This window comes from Mobula birostris, chromosome 32, assembly GCF_030028105.1.
Source record: "Mobula birostris isolate sMobBir1 chromosome 32, sMobBir1.hap1, whole genome shotgun sequence".
Taxonomy (NCBI): Eukaryota; Metazoa; Chordata; class Chondrichthyes; order Myliobatiformes; family Myliobatidae; genus Mobula; species Mobula birostris.
The window spans coordinates 3,339,422-3,359,987 of NC_092401.1; the positions used below are offsets into that span (position 1 = coordinate 3,339,422).

Below are 20,566 nucleotides of genomic sequence, written 5' to 3' on the forward strand. Positions count from 1 at the left end.
CAAGCCTCTTTACTCTGTCAGTCCTGACGAAGGGTCTCGGCCTGAAACGTCGACTGCACCTCTTCCTACAGATGCTGCCTGGCCTGCTGCATTCACCAGCAACTTTGATGTGTGTTGCTTGAATTTCCAGCATCTGCAGAATTCCTGTTGTTTACTCTGTCTTCATTGACTTGACAAAGGGACTTGACACTGTAAACAGGGAGGCTCTCTGGATTATCCTGAGATGTTACAGATGCCTGAGGAAATTCGTGAAGATGATTCAGCTGCTCCACGACGGAATGACAGGACAGGTCCTTTGCAGTGGTGATATGTCAGCTGCATTTGCCATTTCCAATGGGGTGAAGCAGTGCTGTGTACTAGCCCCAGTCCTGTTCAATCTGCTCTTCACTTGCATGTGGTCACGTGCTGCCCAAGGTCTGAGGGAGGCAGTGTACATCAGGTACCGATTGGACGGCTCTCTCTTTGACCTTCGCCGCTTGAACGCATGGACGAAGTGCCTCCATACAGTCATTCAAGAAACCCTCTTTGCTGATGACTGAGCTCCAGGTGCACAAAGACAGTGATCTACAGTTGATGCTGAACAAATTCGCAGATGCTGCTACGTCCTTTGGCCTGACTATCAGCCTGAACAAGACTGAAGTACTTCACCAGCCTGTGCCAAACACCAACCCCATAGAACCAAAAATCACTGTTGACAACACCCAGCTGACAAATGTAAACAGCTTCAAATACTTGGGAAGCATCATCTCGAGAGATGGGTCTTTGGACAAAGAAATTGACTTCAGGATCAGCAAGGCCAGCCAGGCTTTGGGAAGGCTGCGTACCAGAGTGCTCAATTAACACAACGTCTGCATCTCCACAATGCTGAAAGTCTAGAGAGCTGTGGTCATCCCTTCTCTCCTATATGGATGTGAGACGTGGACTCTGTACCAACGACACATCAAACAACTGGAGAAATTTCACATGCGCGCCCTCCGCTCCATCCTTGGCATTCATTGGCAAGACCGTGTCTCCAACCTGGAGGTCTTGGATGGCGTGGAGTCCACCAGCATTGAGTCCCTAATCATCAGAGCCCAGATGCGGTGGGTGGGACATGTCATTAGAATGGACGACCACCATATGCCTCGTTAGCTGTTCTATGGTGAACTGGAGACCGGAAAGAGACCTCAAGGTCGTCCACGCAAGCACTACAAAGACGCTGTGAAGGAAACCCTACGCTACTGTGACATCCAGCCAAAGGAACTAGAAACTGCGACTGCTGACAGAACCCGCTGGCGAGCCCCGTACTGTGAAGCCTACACCAGTTTTGAAGACAGGTGCTGCCAAAAACTGATGGAAAACCGTGAGCGGCGTCACAGGACAGCAGCCACAATTATTACAACAACGGACTTCCAGTGCCCCCATTGTGCTAGACTCTGCGCTTCCAGACTGGAACTGCAGAGCCACCTCCGTGTCCACAGATGAACTGCCCAACAGCCTGTCTTCTTCCAATCCAAAAGACTACCAGTCATTGTTGGAGAAGCCTCAGGCACTGAGTACAAACAAAAATCATCAACAAAACATTTTAGCTCAGTTAAACTATTGCAAAGCATCGGCACCATTATGCAATTAAGTGCATTATATTCAATAAAAGTTAATTTCTTGTTTCTCCAAATTCCTATGTGATACAAGTAGTCCGAAATTATATTTGTATTCAGCTTCGAGTGGCCTATCTTAAACAAAAGAAAAGTTCTGAAGAAGCAACACTTATGAAAAAGTTTGTTGTCCAGTACTATTAGTGCCTGTGAGGCAGTCTTTATGGATCACAGTCTCATCTCTTTTAGAGCTTTACAATTCACAGCCTTCAAGAAGAAACGACTTTTACTTGTAGTAGTACACAAAATGCTGCAGGAACTCAGTCGCTCAGGCAAAATCGATAGAGAGAAACAGACAGTCGACATTTTGGGTCGAGACCATTCATCACTCCAGATGAAATGTCTTGACCCAAAAATGCAGCCCATCCATTTTCCTCCACAGATGCTGCCTGACTGACTGAGTTCCTCCAGTATCTTGTATGTTGTTCCAAACTCCAACATTTGCAATCCCTTCTGTCTCCAGCGTTTGACTGCAGGTCTGATGTCTACAACAGAAATGCATTTGATGTGGTTTGAGGACTTGCAAGTATAAATATCCAGAAAAACACTTAATAGCAACTTTAAAACTGGTCTCAAGCTTTTCTCCACCAAAGTTGAGTGGTAGGACATCAACTTTCGTATTTCAAAGAAACAGGATGGAAGTGGTATAAATTTTGCTGATGATACAAACATTGTTGGCAGAATTTCAGATGCTGATGAGAGGAGCGAAATATAACAGCTAGTTGAGCGGTGTTGCGGCAATAAACTTGCACTCAACTTCAGTGAGACTAAAGAGCTGATTATGGACTTCAGGAAGGGTAAGACAAGGGAATACAAAACAATCAACACACATCAAAGTTGCTGGTGAATGCAGCAGGCCAGGCAGCATCTCTAGGAAGAGGTATAGTTGACGTTTCAGGCCGAGACCCTTCGTCAGGACTGTGAAGGGAGACTCTTCCTTCAGTTACTCCTGACGAAGGGTCTCGGCCTGAAACGTCGACTGTACCTCTTCCTACAGATGCTGCCTGGCCTGCTGCGTTCACCAGCAACTTTGATGTGTGTTGCTTGAATTTCCAGCATCTGCAGAATTCCTGTTGTTTGCGTTTTTAAAATACAAACCAATCCTCAGAGAGAGATCAGAAGTGAAGAAAGTAAGTAGTTTCAAGTTCCTGGGTGTTAGTAACTCTGAGGATCTAACCTGGTCCCAACATATTGATGCAGCTATAAAGAAGGCAAAGCAGCGGCTATATTTCATTAGGAGTTTGAGGAAATTTGGTTTGTCACCTAAAACATTCAAAAACTTTTACAGATGTACCATGCAGAGCATTCTGACTGGCTGCATCACCAACTGGTACTGGGGGTGGGGGTGCTAATGCACAGGATCAAAAGAAGCTGTACAAAGTTGTAAAATTAGTCAGCTCCATCATGGGTTCTAGGCTCTGTAGTATCCAAGTTATATTCGAGGTACAGTGTTGCAGAAAGGTGATGTCCATCATTAAGGACCCCAATCACCCAGGGCATGCCCTCCTCTCATTCTTACCATCAGGAAGGAGATTTAGAAGCCTGAAGGTACACACTCTGCAAATCAGGAACAGCTTCTTCCCTCTGCCATCCAATTTCTAAATGAACATTGAACCCATGAACACTACCTCACTGCATTTTAATTTCTGTTTTTTCACTATTTATTTAATCTAACTACTTAATAAACATACTGTGTATATATACCTACTGTAATTTGGCTTTTTTTCTATATTTATCATGTATTGCATTGTATTGCTGCTGCAAATTTAACAATTTTCACGGCATATGCGGGCGATATTAAACCTGATTCTGATTCTGAGAAGAACACAAGGAAGTAGGGTTATGTGCTGACGGCTCAGCCCCTTGCTTGCTCCACTGTGTGATGTGAATTAGCTGAACTGTACGCTCAAAAAGTTCTTCCAATTAGATTGTCACAGATGTTGTTTTTGATTAGACGTAAACAAGGCACAGCAAGTGGGAGCAACGCACTAGGAGTTGTAGATAGATCAACTTGAGTATTGGGCGTGGTGAATTCTGTCTAAAATCATCTGGCTATGAACAGTCTATGTATAAAAGCTAATTATGTGTTTATATTTATTGTTTTTTTATCATGTTCTTTATGGTTATAATGTTTTTTTTATGCTACATCAGATCCAGAGTAATAACGATTGTGTTCTCCTTTACACTAGTGTACTGGTATGACAATAAACAATCTTAAATAAGTTAAATTTTGGTTAAAGAATAACATGTAAAATAACTGAAACAGAATTGGCCATCTGTATAGAGAGAAAGAGAGACAGAAAGAGAGTGAGAGAGAGAGAGAGTGTGGTGTGTGTGAGAGAGAGAGAGAAAGCAAGAGAAAGGAAATGGGAGAGAAAGTGACTGAGAGACAGAGAATGTGTAAGAGAGAGAGAGAGCAAGAGAGAGTGAGATAGTAGAAGTTACAGTTAAGGTTACATGTATAAGGATCAGAATAGAGAGGTCCTATGAAAAATACAGAGTCTAAGGTACTTTCTAACATACTTACAGTAAATTTATATCACATCTTAAGGCACTGTTTACCATGTGCTCATTTATATTACATTATTTGTCATGTTTGGTTGGGTTTAATGATTTTTTTTGCCAAGTGTTTCAAGTTGTGCCACTGAGTTTTAACTGATTATCTGCATTGAGATGTGTTCAGTCAGAGCTTAGGGAATAGCTGTGATAAAACTCAAATTCACCCCAAAACACATGATTTATTGTTTCACAGCACAGCACACAGAAAGTGAAACAGTACTTCATAGGAACAGGCCCTTCAGACCACGATGTCATGCTGAGCCAATTAAACTGATAATTAAATGCAGAACCTATCTACTCCTTCTACTTCACTGTGTCCATATCCTTCTGTTGTCTGCACATTCACAGGCCTATTTAAGAGCCTCCACAGATACCTATGATACTTGCCTCCACTACCATCCCTGGCAACCCATTCCAGGGACAAATGTCAACATTAAAGATAATACTAGCATTTACACAGAGTGGCCACTTTATTCGGAATACATGTACACCTGGTCGTTACATCTAATATCCAATCAGCCAAACATGTGGCAGCATCTCAATGCATACAAGCATGCAGACATGATCAGAGGTCCCATTGTTATTCAGACCAAACATCAGAATTGGGAAGAAATGAAATCTGAGTGACTTTGACTGTGGAATGATTGTTGGTGCTGGGCGACATTAGTTTGAGTATCTCAGAAACTGCCGATCTGCTGGGATTTTCACACACAACAGTCTCTAGAGTATACAAAGAATGGTGACAATGGAGTGAGAAACAAAACCATCCAGTGAGCAGCAGTTCTGTGGGTCAAAATGTCTTGTTAATGAGAGAGGTCAGAGGGGAATGGCCAGACTGGTTCAAGCTGACAGGAAGGTGACAGTATCTCAAATAACCACATCAACAGTGGTGTGCAGAAGAGCATCTCTGAATGCATAACATGTCAAACTCTGAAGTAGATGGACCACAGCAGAAGACCACGAACATACCCTCAGTGGCCACTTTATTAGGAACTGGAGGTAACTAAACAAAGTGACCACTGAGTGTATTTTCATAATTATCCTATTGTCTGAAGTCTCTTGGACTACGCTTGATGGCAGAATGCTTTCCCTGAAGAGTATTACTGAGTTGGACTGATTACTATGATTAGAAACATAGAAACATAGAAAACCTACAGCACAATACAGGCCCTTCGGCCCACAAAGCTTTGCCGAACATGTCCTTACCTTAGAAATTACCTATGCTTACCCATAGCCCTCTATATTTCTAAGCTCCATGTATCAACCCAGGAGTCTCTTAAAAGACCCTATCGTCTCTGCCTCCACCACCGCCGCCGACAGCCCATTCCATACACTCACCACTCTCTGCGCAGCAAATTTACCCCTAACATCTCCTCTGTACCTACTTCCAAGCACCTTAAAACTATGCCCTCTCATGCTAGCTATTTCAGCCCTGGGAAAAAGCCTCTGACTATCCACACGATCAAAGCCTCTTATTATCTTGTACATCTCTACCAGGTCATCTCTCATCCTCCGTCGCTTCAAGGAGAAAAGGCTGAGTTCACTCAACCTATTCTCATAAGGCATGCTCCCCAATCCAGGCAACATACTTGTAAATCTCTTCTGCACTCTTTCTATGGTTTCCACGTCCTTCCTGTAGCGAGGTGACCAGAATTGAGCACAGTACTCCAAATGGGGTCTGCTCAGGCTCCTATATAGCTGCAACATTACCTCTCGGCTCTTAAACTCAATTCCATGATTGATAAAGGCCAATGTTCCGTATGTCTTCTTAACCACAGAGTCAACCTGCATAGCAGCTTTAAGTATCCTATGGACTCGGACTCCAAGATCCCTCTGATACTCCACACTGTCAAGAGTCTTGCCATTAATGCTATTTTCTTCCATCATATTTGACCTACCAAAATGAACCACCTCACACTTATCTAGGTTGAGCTCCATCTACCATTTCTCAGCCCAGTTTTGCATCCTATCAATGTCCCGCTGTAACCTCTGACAGCTCTCCACACTATCCACAACACCCCCAACTTTTGTGTCATCTGCAAATTTACTAACCCATCCCTCCTCTTCCTCATCCAGGTCATTCATAAAAATATCAAAGAGTAGGGGTCCCAGAACAGATCCGTGAGGCACACCACTGGTCACCGGCCTCCATGCAGAATATGACCCGTCTGCAACCACTCTTTGCCTTCTGTGGGCAAGCCAGTTTTGGATCCACAAAGCAATGTCCCCTTGGATCCCATGCCTCCTTACTCTCTCAATAAGCCTTGCATGGGGTACCTTATCAAATATCTTGCTAAAATCCATATACACTACATCCACAGCTCTACCCTCATCAATGTGCTTAGTGACATCCTCAAAAAATTCAATCAGGCTTGTAAGTATTACTGAATATTTTTTAATATTTCAGATTTATTTAATTATTTGAATTTGATTTCCCAACTGATGTGGGGATATGAACTTGTGTCTCTTTTTCAGAGATCCAGAATGCCAGCTACACAACCACAACCATCAGCACAGATATCACATTGCAGATATGATGAAAAACAAAATATATATAGATACACAGGAACAGATAAAGATGAAAATAGTGAAGCAGATGTATTTGGTTAATCTGCAGATCACACGATACACCACAGCTACTCCGTCTTTACTCCTATCTGAACGCCATCCTGCCATGGAAGTTTATCACTGATCTTCCATCATCGTTGGCTATAACCCCTCACTCAACAGCATTTTCACTTGAAGGAGTGTAGAGGTTCAAGAAGGTTCCTCACTGCAACTTCTTCAAGGGTAGTCAGGAGAACACTGGCCTTGGCTGCAGCAACAGCACTTGGAGAATGAAGTCAGAACTTCTCCGCTTTACGAGTTAATCCCAAAGATCTTAGGTTGTGACAGTTTGTGATACTGCACTAATATCAGAGCCTTGAGCTGATCTAGATCAGGGGTTCCCAATCTATGTTCATAGACCCTTGGTTAATGGTATTGGTCCATGGTATAAAAAAGGTTGGGAATCCCCGATCTGGATCAAAGTGCCACATAGCACAGGAACAGAACCTTTGGTCCACAACATCTGTGCCGACCATGATGTCAAATTAAACTATCTGAAAGCACACGATCCATGTCTTTCCGGTCTCTGTCTGTTGATGTGTCTAAATGCCTCTTAAACACTGCCATCATATCTGCTGCCATCATCTCCTCTGGCAGCCATTCTAGACATGTACAACTCCCAGTCTAAAAAAAAATCATGCCTTGCAAATTCGTTTGAAACCTGTCCCTGTCATCTTCATAGAGATCATCGATAGTTAATGAAATTCTGTTTGATACTCTCTTGCTCAGAGTCCATCACCTGTCTGTGTCTCCCTGAATAATTTCACTTTAATCCCTTTCCGTTCGCATGTTGGGGAATGCATTGAAACCTCATGAGAAAAGTTTAGGTAATGTGGATACGGAGAGGATGTTTCTGAAAGTGAGAGACTCAAGGACCAAAGGGCATAACTTTGGAATAGAATGAAGTCCTTTTAGAAGAAAGATGAGGTGGAATTTCTTTAGCTAGAGGGCGGTGAATCAGTGAAATTCATTGCCACAGATGGTAGTGGACAAAATTGGGTATTTTTAAAGCAGAGTATGAAAGGTTCTGAATTAGTTAGGGCATTAAAGGTTATGGGGAAAAGGCAGGAGAATGGGGTTGAGCACTAAAGTAAATCTACCATGATGGAATGGCAGAGATGGCTCGATGGGATAGATGGCCGAATCCTGCTCCTATGTCTTATAGTCTTATTGTTTTGTGGATTAAGGAAAAGACTCAAGTACACCTTTTCTCCTTGGAGCGACGGAGGATGAGAGGTGTCCTGATAGAGGTGTATAAGATGATGAGAGGCATTGATCGTGTGGATTTTCAGAGGCTTTTCCCCAGGGCTGAAGTGGCTAGCACGAGAGGGCAAAGTTTTAAGGTGCTTGGAAGTAGGTACAGAGGAAATGTCAGGGGTAAGCTTTTATGCAAAGAGCTGTGAGTGCGTGGAATGGGCTGCCGGCGACAGTGGTGAAGGAGGATATGATAGGGTCTTTTAGGAGACTCCTGGATAGGTACACCGAGCTCAGAAAAATAGAGGGCTATGGGTAACCCTAGGTAATTTCTATAGTAAGGACATGTTTGGCACAGCTTTGTGCGGCAGGTTTTCTATGTTTCTACGTTTACACCGCAAATGCCACCAGAAAGTGATTGAACCAAATGGGACTGTTTTTTATAATAAATTTCCCATATAATCCCATAATCCATAAAAATCTTTCTACGTACCATGATCTGGCATCTAAGTCTCGAGTAACCTGTAAGATGGGTGTCTAGGTTAAAAGACCGGTAAATTGGTTTATTGTATTAACTTACTAATTTAACAGTCTTACTTACTGCCTGTTATGGCACTGGTGTTTAGGGCAGCGATGAAGGTCCTCCATCTCTGGCAGTGTTCAGGCCTTCCTTCATCATGTCATTTCTAACAGTCATGTACATCCCGGGTGGAGACTCAGGTATACCATCACACTCAGATGTAGAAGGATTCCTCGTTGCTATTTACGTAACAATTATGTTTGACTTGTGTTAGCCCTGAGCTGAACCCCCCCAACCTGGAGGACTGGTGAACCACTCTTTGTCTGGCCTCTACCCTTTGACCTGGCATGGGTGATCCTACCAAGAGCCAAAGCATAAAGCCAAAATAGGTCTCAGGGCCTTTGAGGCACACAAGACTCCAAACCCTACGACAAGTTTGTGGTCCTCTTGAAGGTTAACAATCTACAACCTATCAGTTAACCAATGGTCTCATGTAATGGGATACAGGGAAAAACATGTCTTGAATGCCATCCAGACAGATCATCAAGGCAAGAAAAAACTATAACACAATGCAGAATAAAGTGTTACAGAAAAAGTGCAGTGCAGACAGACAATATGCAAGGCCATTATGAGGTCCGCTGTGAGTTCAAGACTCCATCTCATTGTACTAGGGAAGCATTGAATAGTCTTCCACAGTGCAATAGAAGCTGTCCTTGGGCCTGATGGAATGTGCTTTCAGGCCTTTTATCTTCTCCCCAGCGGGAGTGTGGAGAAGTGAGAATATTCAGGATGGGAGAGGTCTTTGATTATGTTGCTTTACAGAGTTAGTGAGAAATGTAGTGTTGGAAAACAAAGTAAAAAAATGCTCACAAAATGCTGGAGGAACTCAGCAAGTCAGACAGCATTCATGGAGGGAAGTAAGCAGTCAACGTTTTGGGCCAAGACCCTTCATCACAGTTTTGTCTGTGTTGCTAAGAATCCCTTGTCAGAATCAGAAAATGCAGGAAATTCTCAGCTCAGGTCAAAGGGTAGAGGCCAGACAACTAAGAGTGTCCACCGGTCCTCCAGGTTCGGGGGTTCAGCTCAGGGCTAACAACCCTGACTGGTACAACAACATTGTTACGGAAACAACAACGAAGAATCCTTCTACATCTGAGTGTGACGGTATTCCTGAGTCTCCACGCGGGACTTGCAAGACTGACAGTAGTGAAAACCGAGAGAAGCTGCTAACATGATGAAGGAAGCCCTGAACACCAGCAGAGATGGACCTTCACTGCTGCCCGAAATGCGAACGGTGTAACGGGGAGTAAGTAAGCACCACCTCCACTGGCAGCCCGTCTCATACACTTACCTGTGTGAAAAACTTGCATCTCAGGTCCTCTTCAAATCTTTCCTTTTTCATCTTACAGCTACGCCTTCCACTTTATTTTCTATTTTATTTAGAGACACGACATGGTAACAAGCCCTCTGGCCTAATGAGCCCGTGCTGCCCAATTACTCCACTTGACCAACTAACCTCCTAGCGCATATGTCTCCAGAATGACAGAAGAAACTGATGCAGTCACAGGGAGAATGTACAAACTCAGTCCAGACAGCGATGGAAATTGAACCTCGATCGCTGATCACTGGTGCAGTAAAGCCTTACACTGACCACCAGACTGCCATGCTGCCATTGTTAATCATTTTAACATTTCACATGTCGCTACTGATCTAGGTTGGGAATCGGGGAAATGTACTGACTGAGAAGAGACCACTCAGTACACGTCAAAACAACGGTTCAGATTAAACCCCTCCTAGCCAGGCAAGTCAAGCTCTCCACTTCTCATCCAGATACCGTAAATTGAAAGTTCAGTCTCCATCAGCTTTTCAGACAATGGTTTCCAGGCACCTAGAACAGTTGAGAGAAAGAATTGTTCCTTTACTGCCCTCTATTGTCCTATACTGCCCTCCTGATTTTCTGGTAATGAAAACAGGTGCCTTCTCTGTACCCTAATAGTACAATTATGTAGTACAATACTTTAATTGGCAGTTCTGATGTAGTGGAGCTCTATTTCCTCTTCCAGAGTAAATTGGAATGTTAATAACTTCAATTCAGGTATTCCTTGTCATTTTACTTGCTTGGGGCAAGAACTTACTGTCTCAGTGATCTGAATGGTTTAGATACGACAGATGGAAACTGTTCCCATGAGCAGATGGATTGAGCGTGGGGACTCAGACAAGGGCAGAATGGCAGCATAGTGGTTAGCACAATACTTTACAGTACCATCATCCTACGTTCAATTCCCATGCGATCTGCAAGGAGCTTGTATGTTCTCCCCATGACTGTATGGGTTTCCTCCCATAATCTGAAGACATACAGTACCGGTCGGTAGTTTACATGGTCATTGGGCGTTGTAAATTGTCCTGTGATTAGGCTGGAGTTGCATCGTGGGATCGCTAGGGGATGTGTCTCAAAGTGCTAGAAGGGTCAATTCCGTGCTGTATCTCAATAAACAAAAGTAAAAATTTTTAAAAATTGAGTGAAAGATACAAGAAAGATGCTCTTATACAGGCAGCAGCTATACGTATTGCATAACTCACCTTCTGTAGAAATGATTGGTGGAAGTGGATTCAGTCAGGGAATTGAATATACATTGGGATAAACCGTGTCAGGGAATTGGATATATATTGGGATAGTCAAGATGGCACTATGCCGTGATTCCTTTGCTTGCATCTTCAGAAACAGTTCTATTTCCATTTTTAATATCTCTTTTTTTCCCATTCAGGGTCCTTTTGAAAACCCTGACCTGGAGTTACATGCTGATGACAGGAATGGGACCCGCTCTCGGGGTGTCACGACTGGCCTTTAGCCGACATGCCAAGGTCTCAGGCTAAGAGTTCGGCTCACTTTTGGTGGCCTAGGATCATGGAGCTCTGGAGACGGGTGGATCAAAGGTTGGTGTCTCGGACTGGTGTGTCATGAGAGCTGAAAGGTTTTTGGCTGTGTGCCCAGAGACGTGAGATCTTTGGGCACAGAGCTCGGAAAAAGCGATGCAAAGGACTTTTAACTTTGTAAACCAGTGAGTTATTTGTTATGTCTCCCCTCTCGCTGTGAAATGGAGACACCTTTTTCTCCCTTATTAGGGAGAGAGAGAGCCTGTGGTATGTCGAATACTGGGTGAACGCGTAGTCTTTGGGGTACTGCAAGTCTGTGTCTTTGCTCACGCTTGAGTGCTCAGTGGTGGGTGCCGGTGCTTTTTTTTGCCAGTGGGAGGAAAGAGGACCGTTGCTTTCTGCCGCTTACACGCTGGAGGGAGGGGAGCTGGGGGGTACTTTGGGGTTCTAACATTTAACTGTCATTCATTCTTTGGAGCACTCCTCTGTTTTCATGGATGGTTGCGAAGAAAAAGCATTTCAAGATATATATTGTATACATTTCTCTGACATTAAATCTACCTTTGAGACCTTTGATACACACAGTCAGGGTACTAGATATACATTTGATAGGACAGCACAGTTGCTCAGCCAGTGGAGCTGATGCCTTGCAGAATCAGTGATCCAGATTCCATCCTTTTTCAGGTACTGTCTGTGCAGAATTTTCACGCTCTCCCTGTGACTGTGAGTTTCTCCTTCTCCCACATCTGAAGAATGATCAGCTAATTAGCCACTGTAAATTGCCCCAAGTGTGGAGCTGAGGGGTTAGTATCTGGGAACACAGGGAGAGTAAATTGGGATTGGTGTGAGCTTGGAGTAAATGGGTGGTTGTTGGTCGGCAGGAAAGGCCCATTTCCATATTCTACCTCTTTATAGTTCTGTTTGAGGAAGAATACTTTTCAGGACTATGTGTAAATGCATGGAATAGAAAGACCAGGATGTTCTTCTATGAACCAGTGTACACATGATAGGCTAATTGTCTTGTCTATGTGTTGCAACAATTCTCAACTCTATGGCACCAAGGAGAAACATTCCCAAACTTTACCTATCAGTGTCTCTGTGTTTTATTATTTTGAACATGTGGTATGTAAACTGAGAGAGATTAAAATCCACCAGGCAGTTTTATTTTTTAATCCCATATCAATTTTCTTTTATTGAGAAGCGCTTTGAACAATGAACTCAATCCCAACTGGTCAGCAGCAATTCCCGTGGCTTACTTGTGTAGAGCAATTAGTTGTTAATTGCAGATGCAATTACAACCTTTAAAAGTCACCCCGGTTTCATCCCACATGCTAAAGTTGTATGTCTTAGTAAGAGTTTCCTCCTACATCTGAAGTTGTGGGTGTACTATGTTGATACCAGAAGCATGGCTGCCCACTGCATATAGTGTGTTGGTCATTGACACAAACGATGCATTTTGCTGTATATTTCAAGGCTTTGGCGTATATATGACAAATAAAGCTAATCTTTAACCTTAGCTTTAGAACATTTAAAAGGCATTTAGACAGATACTTAAATAGGAAAGACATAGAGGATAACGTCCTTGTGCTATCGAATGGGACTACCGTTGATAGGTATTACAATCGGGACTGAGGGCTGAATTTCTACACTGTGCGATTTGATGATTCCAAATATTTTATAAATGCTTTAATCTGCGTCGCAGACATGGGAGTTGTTGTTGAAACCAAAGTTTCAAAGTAAATTTATTATCAAAGAATGTATAAATTATACAACCTTGAGATTTGTTTGATTACAGGTAGCCACAAAGAAGCCTGAAAGAACCCAATTAAAAAAAGACCAACAACCGTTCTGCAACTGAAAAGGGAAAAAATATAAACCACACAAATAATTGAAGCGAGCTACCAGTATTTACAGCACATCTTTGAACATATTTCCTCAGATTGCAAGTCAAAAACATAGCGTTCTCGGAACTGAGGACTGTTGAATTTTGGATTTTTCCTGAGTTTGAACAATGTGCATAGAGTGGGATTTGAGGATACAAAATAAATCACTTACTTCAATGCTAAATAGGCTGTTGGTTATGCTGCTTATCTGTAGTGCGACATGTTGAGCAATCCCGACCCATGGCACGGGAGTTACTTGTAAACTAGGCCAGCCCTGACTCACAACAATTATTCGAATAGATTTGTGGATACCATTACTAAAACCAGTTGTTCTTTTGTATATGTGTGTATTTACTTAATTGTATCTAAGTTCCCCAGCTGCTTTAACTCATCATTTCATTTAAAGCTAATATAATTATTGTGCTTCTGTGCCTCCCACTTGAGATTGTTAATGTTAGTTTAAGTGTAACTCAGTTAAAAATACCTCAGTCCATGGTAAATACAGTTTTCTTATCACTCAGTCCATGGTAAATACAGTTTTCTTATTTGAAAGTAAGATCATCATCTGTGTCACAGGTACAAAGGCAAATTTCTACAATATCTTACTTTCAAATAAGATGTTGAAAACTATATTTACCAGGGATTGAGTATTTTATCTGAATAACACTTGAACTAACACTAACAATCTCACAGAATCTTCAAATGGGAGGCAACATTCAAGTCACTTCAAAGTCCATTCTGAGCGGATTCAGCACAGCCTGGTGTTGAAGGGTCAATGTACTGGATCGAAAGATGCTGCAGAAGGTTGTAAACTCAATTAGCCCCATCAGAGGCACAAGCCTCCCCCCATTGAGGAGATCTTCATGAGGCAGTGCCTCAAACAAACGGTACCATCACTGAGGGCCCTCACTATCTGGGACATGCTCTCTTCTCATGACTGCAGTTGGGAGGAGATACAGGAGCCTGAAGATCCACACACACACATGTCAGCAACAGCTTTTTCCACTCCGCCATCAGACATCTGAATGGCCTTTGAACACTATTCTTCTTTTGCACTATTAATTTTTTTGCTGTAACTTAGTGTAATGTTTACATCCTGCACTGTACTGCTGCCACAAAATAGCACATTTCACAACCTATATCAGTGATAATAAACCTGATTATGATTCTGATTTTCAAATGGCGGGGTCAAAGCAATGATGGTCACGATTAAGAGAAAACACTCAACGCCTTTCCAAATCTAACACTCTTTCAGTCTGACGGGACTGTTATCCAAACATAACGAGATCACCCCTCATACAAACCACCTCTCATGGTGTGAGAATTGAGGGTTGGGTGGGGGTTCTGGTGGAGGCTGATAAGCTTATTTACCTAAGAAGATTTTTTCAAAAGGAGACAACACCACTCATTAGAGAAATGCAAGTAACATTCAATATAAAGTAGTGAGGGACATATATAGGGTGAATATGCGCAGATCTTTCCCCGTGGTTTAGGAATCAAGAACTAGAAGGCACAGATTTAGGTGAGAGGGGAGAGATTGAATAGGAACCCAGAGGGTGGTCAGTATATGGAATAAGCTGCCTGGGGAAGTGGTTAAGGCAGATACATAGAACATAGAACATAGAACATAGAATAGTACAGCACATTACAGGCCCTTCGGCCCACAATGTTGTGCTGACCCTCAAACCCTGCCTCCCATATAACCCCCCACCTTAAATTCCTCCATATACCTGTCTAGTAGTCTCTTAAACTTCGCTAGTGTATCTGCCTCCACCACTGACTCAGGCAGTGCATTCCACGCACAACCACTCGCTGAGTAAAAAACCTTCCTCTACTATCCCCCTTGAACTTCCCACCCCTTACCTTAAAGCCATGTCCTCTTGTATTGAGCAGTGGTGCCCTGGGGAAGGGACACTGGCTATCCACTCTATCTATTCCTCTTAATATCTTGTACACCTCTATCATGAATCCTCTCATCCTTCTCTCTAAAGAGTAAAGCCCTAGCTCCCTTAATCTCTGATCATAATGCATACTCTTTAAACCAGGCAGCATCCTGGTAAATCTGCTCTGTACCCTTTCCAATGCTTCCACATCCTTCCTATAGTGAGGCGAGCAGAACTGGACACAGTACTCCAAGTGTGGCCGAACCAGAGTTTTATACAGCTGCATCATTACATCACGACTCTTAAACTCTATCCCTCGACTTATGAAAGCCAACACCCCATAAGCTTTCTTAACTACCCTATCTACCTGTGAGGCAACTTTCAGGGATCTGTAGACATGTACCCTCAGATCCCTCTTCTCCTCCACACTACCAAGTACCCTGCCATTTCCTTTGTACTCTGCCTTGGAATCGTCTACACTATCTACAACACCACCAACCTTTGTGTCGTCTGCAAACTTGACAACCCACCCTTCTACCCCCACATCCAGTTTGTTAATAAAAATCACTAAAAGAAGAGGTCCCAGAACAGATCCTTGTGGGACACCACTAGTCACAACCCTCCAATCTGAATGTACTCCCTCCACCATGACCCTCTGCCTTCTGCAGGCAAGCCAATTCTGAATCCACCTGGCCGAACTTCCCTGGATCCCATGCCTTCTGACTTTCTGAATAAGCCTACCATCTGGAACCTTGTCAAATGCCTTACTAAGATCCACGTAGATCACATCCACTGCACTACCCTCATCTATATGCTTGGTCAACTCCTCAAAGAAATCTATCAGGCTTGTTAGACACGATCTGCCCTTCACAAAGCCATGCTGACTGTCCCTGATCAGACCATGATTCTCTAAATGCCCATAGATCCTATCTCTAAGAATCTTTTCCAACAGCTTTCCCACCACAGACGTAAGGCTCACTGGTCTACAATTACCCGGACTATCCCTACTACCTTTTTTGAACAAGGAGACAACATTCGCCTCCCTCCAATCCTCCATTAACACCATTTCACGGGTATCTGGACAGGCAAATGGATGGGAAAGATGTAGAGAGATACGGACCAAATTCACTTTGGACAAGTTGGGCCAAAGATCCTGCTTCCCTGCTGTATGACTCTATAACTTTAAATATTCGAGGTACAAGTCACAGGGGTGTTGGCCCCGTGGCTCAGCATGCTTGCTCTACCATTCCACTGCATCTTAGCTGGCCCGCTGCCTGTCTCCTTCCCTATTCGTCCCCACACTCCTCCATTCCCATTGATCTCAGTTTTCAAACTGCAGCATCTGGGTATCGACCACCTCTGGAATGGAGAGTTCAATTGATATAGCACAGTTTACATATTTGTGACCATTCAACTCATCAAACTGGACCCGACTCTTCATCTTCTACTGTGCTACATCTCACCCTTTCCCTGCAGCCTTGTTTTTATCTTTGAAAAATCTCTTTCCAAAAGAATCTCCTCAGATCCCATCAAAAACAAAGCACCCTTATAACTGAGGGTGGATTTTGGACTTTTTCTGGACTTTGGACAATGTGCATAGGGAGGTAGGGTTGGTGGATTTGAGAAAAAAGAAATGACATTTACTTCAAGACCAAATAAGCCATTGATTATGCTTCTCGTCTGTAGTGCTACAAGTCAGCCTTTTCACCAGACTGTGTTGGTAAATGGGCAGGGGATACCAGAGGGATTTCACAAGGACAACTCAGACCGGATCAGGTGGGATGTAAGATCATTCAAGTCACCTCAAAGTACAATGAGATCATGTAAGCAAAGGGTGAAGATGTGAATTATTCTGTGCTGCCCTGCTCAGTATTTAAAGAGTAAGACGGAATTTCATTCAAATTACAATGGATAATTTCCAAGAATAACCAGCTTTGACAGGGAGATTTTAAACTAAATCTACTTTCACTCTGCTTTCAACGGCACTGAATCAACAACAGCTTACAACATTGATAAATGTTCTCCCCTCTCCCCCTCCCTATTTTCAGTACATCGTTTTAAAACCATTTGTCTGTCTGGGTACTGAGGCCTTCATTGGCAGAATGAACATCTTGCAAATTCTGACAGAAACATAACAGATATTCCATTAATGAAATAAAAGCAGGAAAATACTGGAAACACTCAGGAGATCAGTCAGCCTCTGTGGTAAGAGAAACAGAGTTACCTTTTCAAATCTGGAATCTATTCTCGGACCTGCTTCTCTCTCCACAAATGCTGTTTGGCCTATTGAGGTTTTCCAGCATTATGGCATTATCCATTTTATTTCAGATTCCCAGCATATGCCATTTCAATTTAATTATCAATTTTATTTCAGATTCCCAGCATATGCCATTTCAATTTAATTATCAATTTTATTTCAGATTCCCAGCATCTGCCGTTTGAATTTAATTTTCAATTTTTATTTCAGATTCCCAACGTCTGCAGTTTCAATTTAATTTTCAATTTTTATTTCAGATTCCCAGCATCTGCCATTTGAATTTAATTTTCAATTTTTATTTCAGATTCCCAGCATCTGCCATTTCAATTTAATTTTCAATTTTTATTTCAGATTCCTGACATCGGCAGTTTGAATTTAATTTTCAATTTTTATTTCAGATTCCCAGCATCTGCCGTTTGAATTTCTATTTCAGATTTGCAGCATCTGCCAATTCAATTTAATTTTCAATTTTTCATTCAGATTCCCGGTATCTGCCAATTCAATTTAATTTTTGTTTCTTTTAGGAGCATCGGATCAGCGCTGATTGTACCTGCTTGTGATGCAGGCTGCAAGCTGCTTTTACCTTGCTTCCCTTGAAGTGCTGCACTACCCCGCTGGTGATTGCAGAAGTTGCTGTAGACGTTTTCATCCTCCCCACTTCCATGGGCGACATGGAAGTTGGTGTAAGTTGGATCACGAGCCATGAATCTGGACGAGCTGTGACTGTAGATACTCTAACCTATGGAAACAGAATAACTAGCAAGTAAGAAGCTGATCTGGGGGAATTTACTTAAATGACAGGTGGGCAGGGTGTTGCTATTTTGATTTTATTCGTCAGTCGAATTTTACTCTGAAGGCACTTCAGTTCAGAGCTGTGTTCAGGAGGGAGGTGATGTTATCAGTAACACTTCCTCTGCTTATCTCAGTGAGATAAGAGATAAAATGTAGTGGAACTGGTATCAGAAAAGATCAAGTAATGCCTTTGCTTTCCACACTGTGCAATATAAAATTAGAAAAAGATGGAAGAATTCAGTGGATCACGTAGCACCCGTTGAGAGAGAGAGAACAGGGGTAACATTGCAAGTTGATGAATTTTCATCAAAACTGGTTCTAATTTTAGTTTCCAACAAGCACAGTCATTTGCCTTTGGATTTATATTTGTTATTTTTTTCCTGAATCAGGCCGATGCTTGCTTCAACAATGTGTTTACTATTCAGTGTTTTAAACACCTTTTAGTGTGGAGTTCACAGGGAATCTGAGATCCCCCCCTTGTTCTTGAAATGGGCTTCAATCTCAATACTATACAACCAGACATCAAAACAGTAATTGTTGTATCATGGAGTTACTCAGCACTGAAACAGACCCTTTCAAAGCGTCTGTGCCGACCTAGGTGTTTTCCTGGGTTAGTCCTGTTTAAGACATAAAACCATAGATAAAGGAGCAGAATTGGGCTATTTGGTCCATTGAGTCTGCCATGCCATTCCATTGTGGCTGATTTATTACTCTCAATCCCATTCTCCTGTCTTTTCCTCCCAGCATTTGACACCCTTAATAACCTAGAACATATCAACCACCACTTTAAAGACGCTCATGCTGTGGTGTCATCTGTTGCAGCTGACCTGAGGAGGAAACTCCGGAGGTGGTGTGGGAGAGAGAGCAGAGGCCTCTGGAACCCATTCTGGGTTGGGGGCTGTCCTGTCCTATTTGGTACGGTTCTCCAGTGTTTGCTCAGTGGAAGACAAGCTGCACCAGGACAGCATCCCAGGCACCAACAATCTATATGCTGCTCAGGGACTTGGGCTATATTATCGTTGTTGTGACTGTATATTTTCTGCTATTGTAACTATATATGCTATTTACATGATGTGCTGTGTGCTGCTGGTACTGCATTCTACACCTTGGCCCTAGAGGAACATAGTTTTGTTTGGCTGTATTCATGTGTATGGATGAATAACAAATAACTTGAACTTGAATTTGAGATATACATAATGACCTGGTCTCCACAGCAGTTTGTAGCAATGAATTCCACCAATAAGCCACCTTCTCTTGCCTGGATTTTACGCATATCCTGCTAAACTTTTCCTTTTCATGTACCTGTCCAAATATCTTTTCAACATTGTACTTGTACCCACCTTTAATACTTCCTCTGGCAACATGTTCCACATCCCCACCACCAAAGACTTTTAAATCTTTCCCCTCTCACTTTAAATCTATGTCCTCTCATCTTAGACTTCCCTATCCTAACAAAAACTGTGAAAATCTGTTTTATCTACACCCCTCATCGCTTCATAAACCTCTGTGAGCTTACCTCTTAGCCTCCAGGGAGAACAGCCCCAATCTATGTAATCTCTCGTTATAACCCAAACCCTCCAGTTTTGGTCACAGCCCTGTGAATCTTTGTTGCACCATTTAAAACTTTTTCAGACCTTTCCTGTGATAAGATGACCAAACTCAATAGTTCAAAGGCTCAATGGTTCCATTTAATATCAGAGAATGTATACAGTATACAACCTGAAATTCTTACTCTTCACAGACGTCCATGAAACAGAAGAATAGCTCAAAGCATGAATGACAGAAAAAAATGTAAGAACCCCAAAGTCCCCGATCCCCCTCCCACACACAAGCAGCACAAAGCAACATCATCCCTGCCCCCTACTTATTCCAGGATCGAGAAAGAGAAATCTAAAGAGAGAGAGAGAGAGAGAGCGAGAGATAAATAGAGATAGAGATATAGAGATCTCAACCTGGGAGCCTGGGATGTCTCACCTACCCTCTGAACCCCAGTCTGTAAATACTACCCCCATGCAATTAGCCCTTGGCAAGAAATAACAGCCCGTACACTAACTACATACAATTATAAAGAAAGTTTATTTACAATTACGAGGAATTCTGCAGATGCTGGAAATTCAAGCAACACACATCAAGGTTGCTGGTGAACGCAGCAGGCCAGGCAGCATCTCTAGGAAGAGGTACAGTCAATGTTTCAGGCCGAGACCCTTCGTCAGGACTAACTGAAGGAAGAGACTCTTCCTTCAGTTAGTCCTGACGAAGTGTCTCGGCCTGAAACGTCGACTGTACCTCTTCCTAGAGATGCTGCCTGGCCTGCTGTGTTCACCAGCAACTTTGATGTGTGTTCATTTATTTACAATTGTCAG

The 20,566-nt window shown here is 42.7% G+C and overlaps 1 protein-coding gene across 1 annotated transcript in view; it reads right to left on the reverse strand.

Annotated features, from left to right (window-relative positions):
• LOC140191037 (uncharacterized) overlaps positions 1–18,164 on the reverse strand; it is a 101,825-nt gene extending 83,661 nt beyond the window's left edge. Inside the window, exon 1 of the mRNA XM_072248091.1 lies at positions 17,995–18,164. Coding sequence (XP_072104192.1) covers positions 17,995–18,115 — 121 coding nt within the window. The 5' untranslated portion in view covers positions 18,116–18,164. The remainder of the gene's footprint in view (positions 1–17,994) is intronic.
• Positions 18,165–20,566: the final 2,402 nt, after the last annotated feature.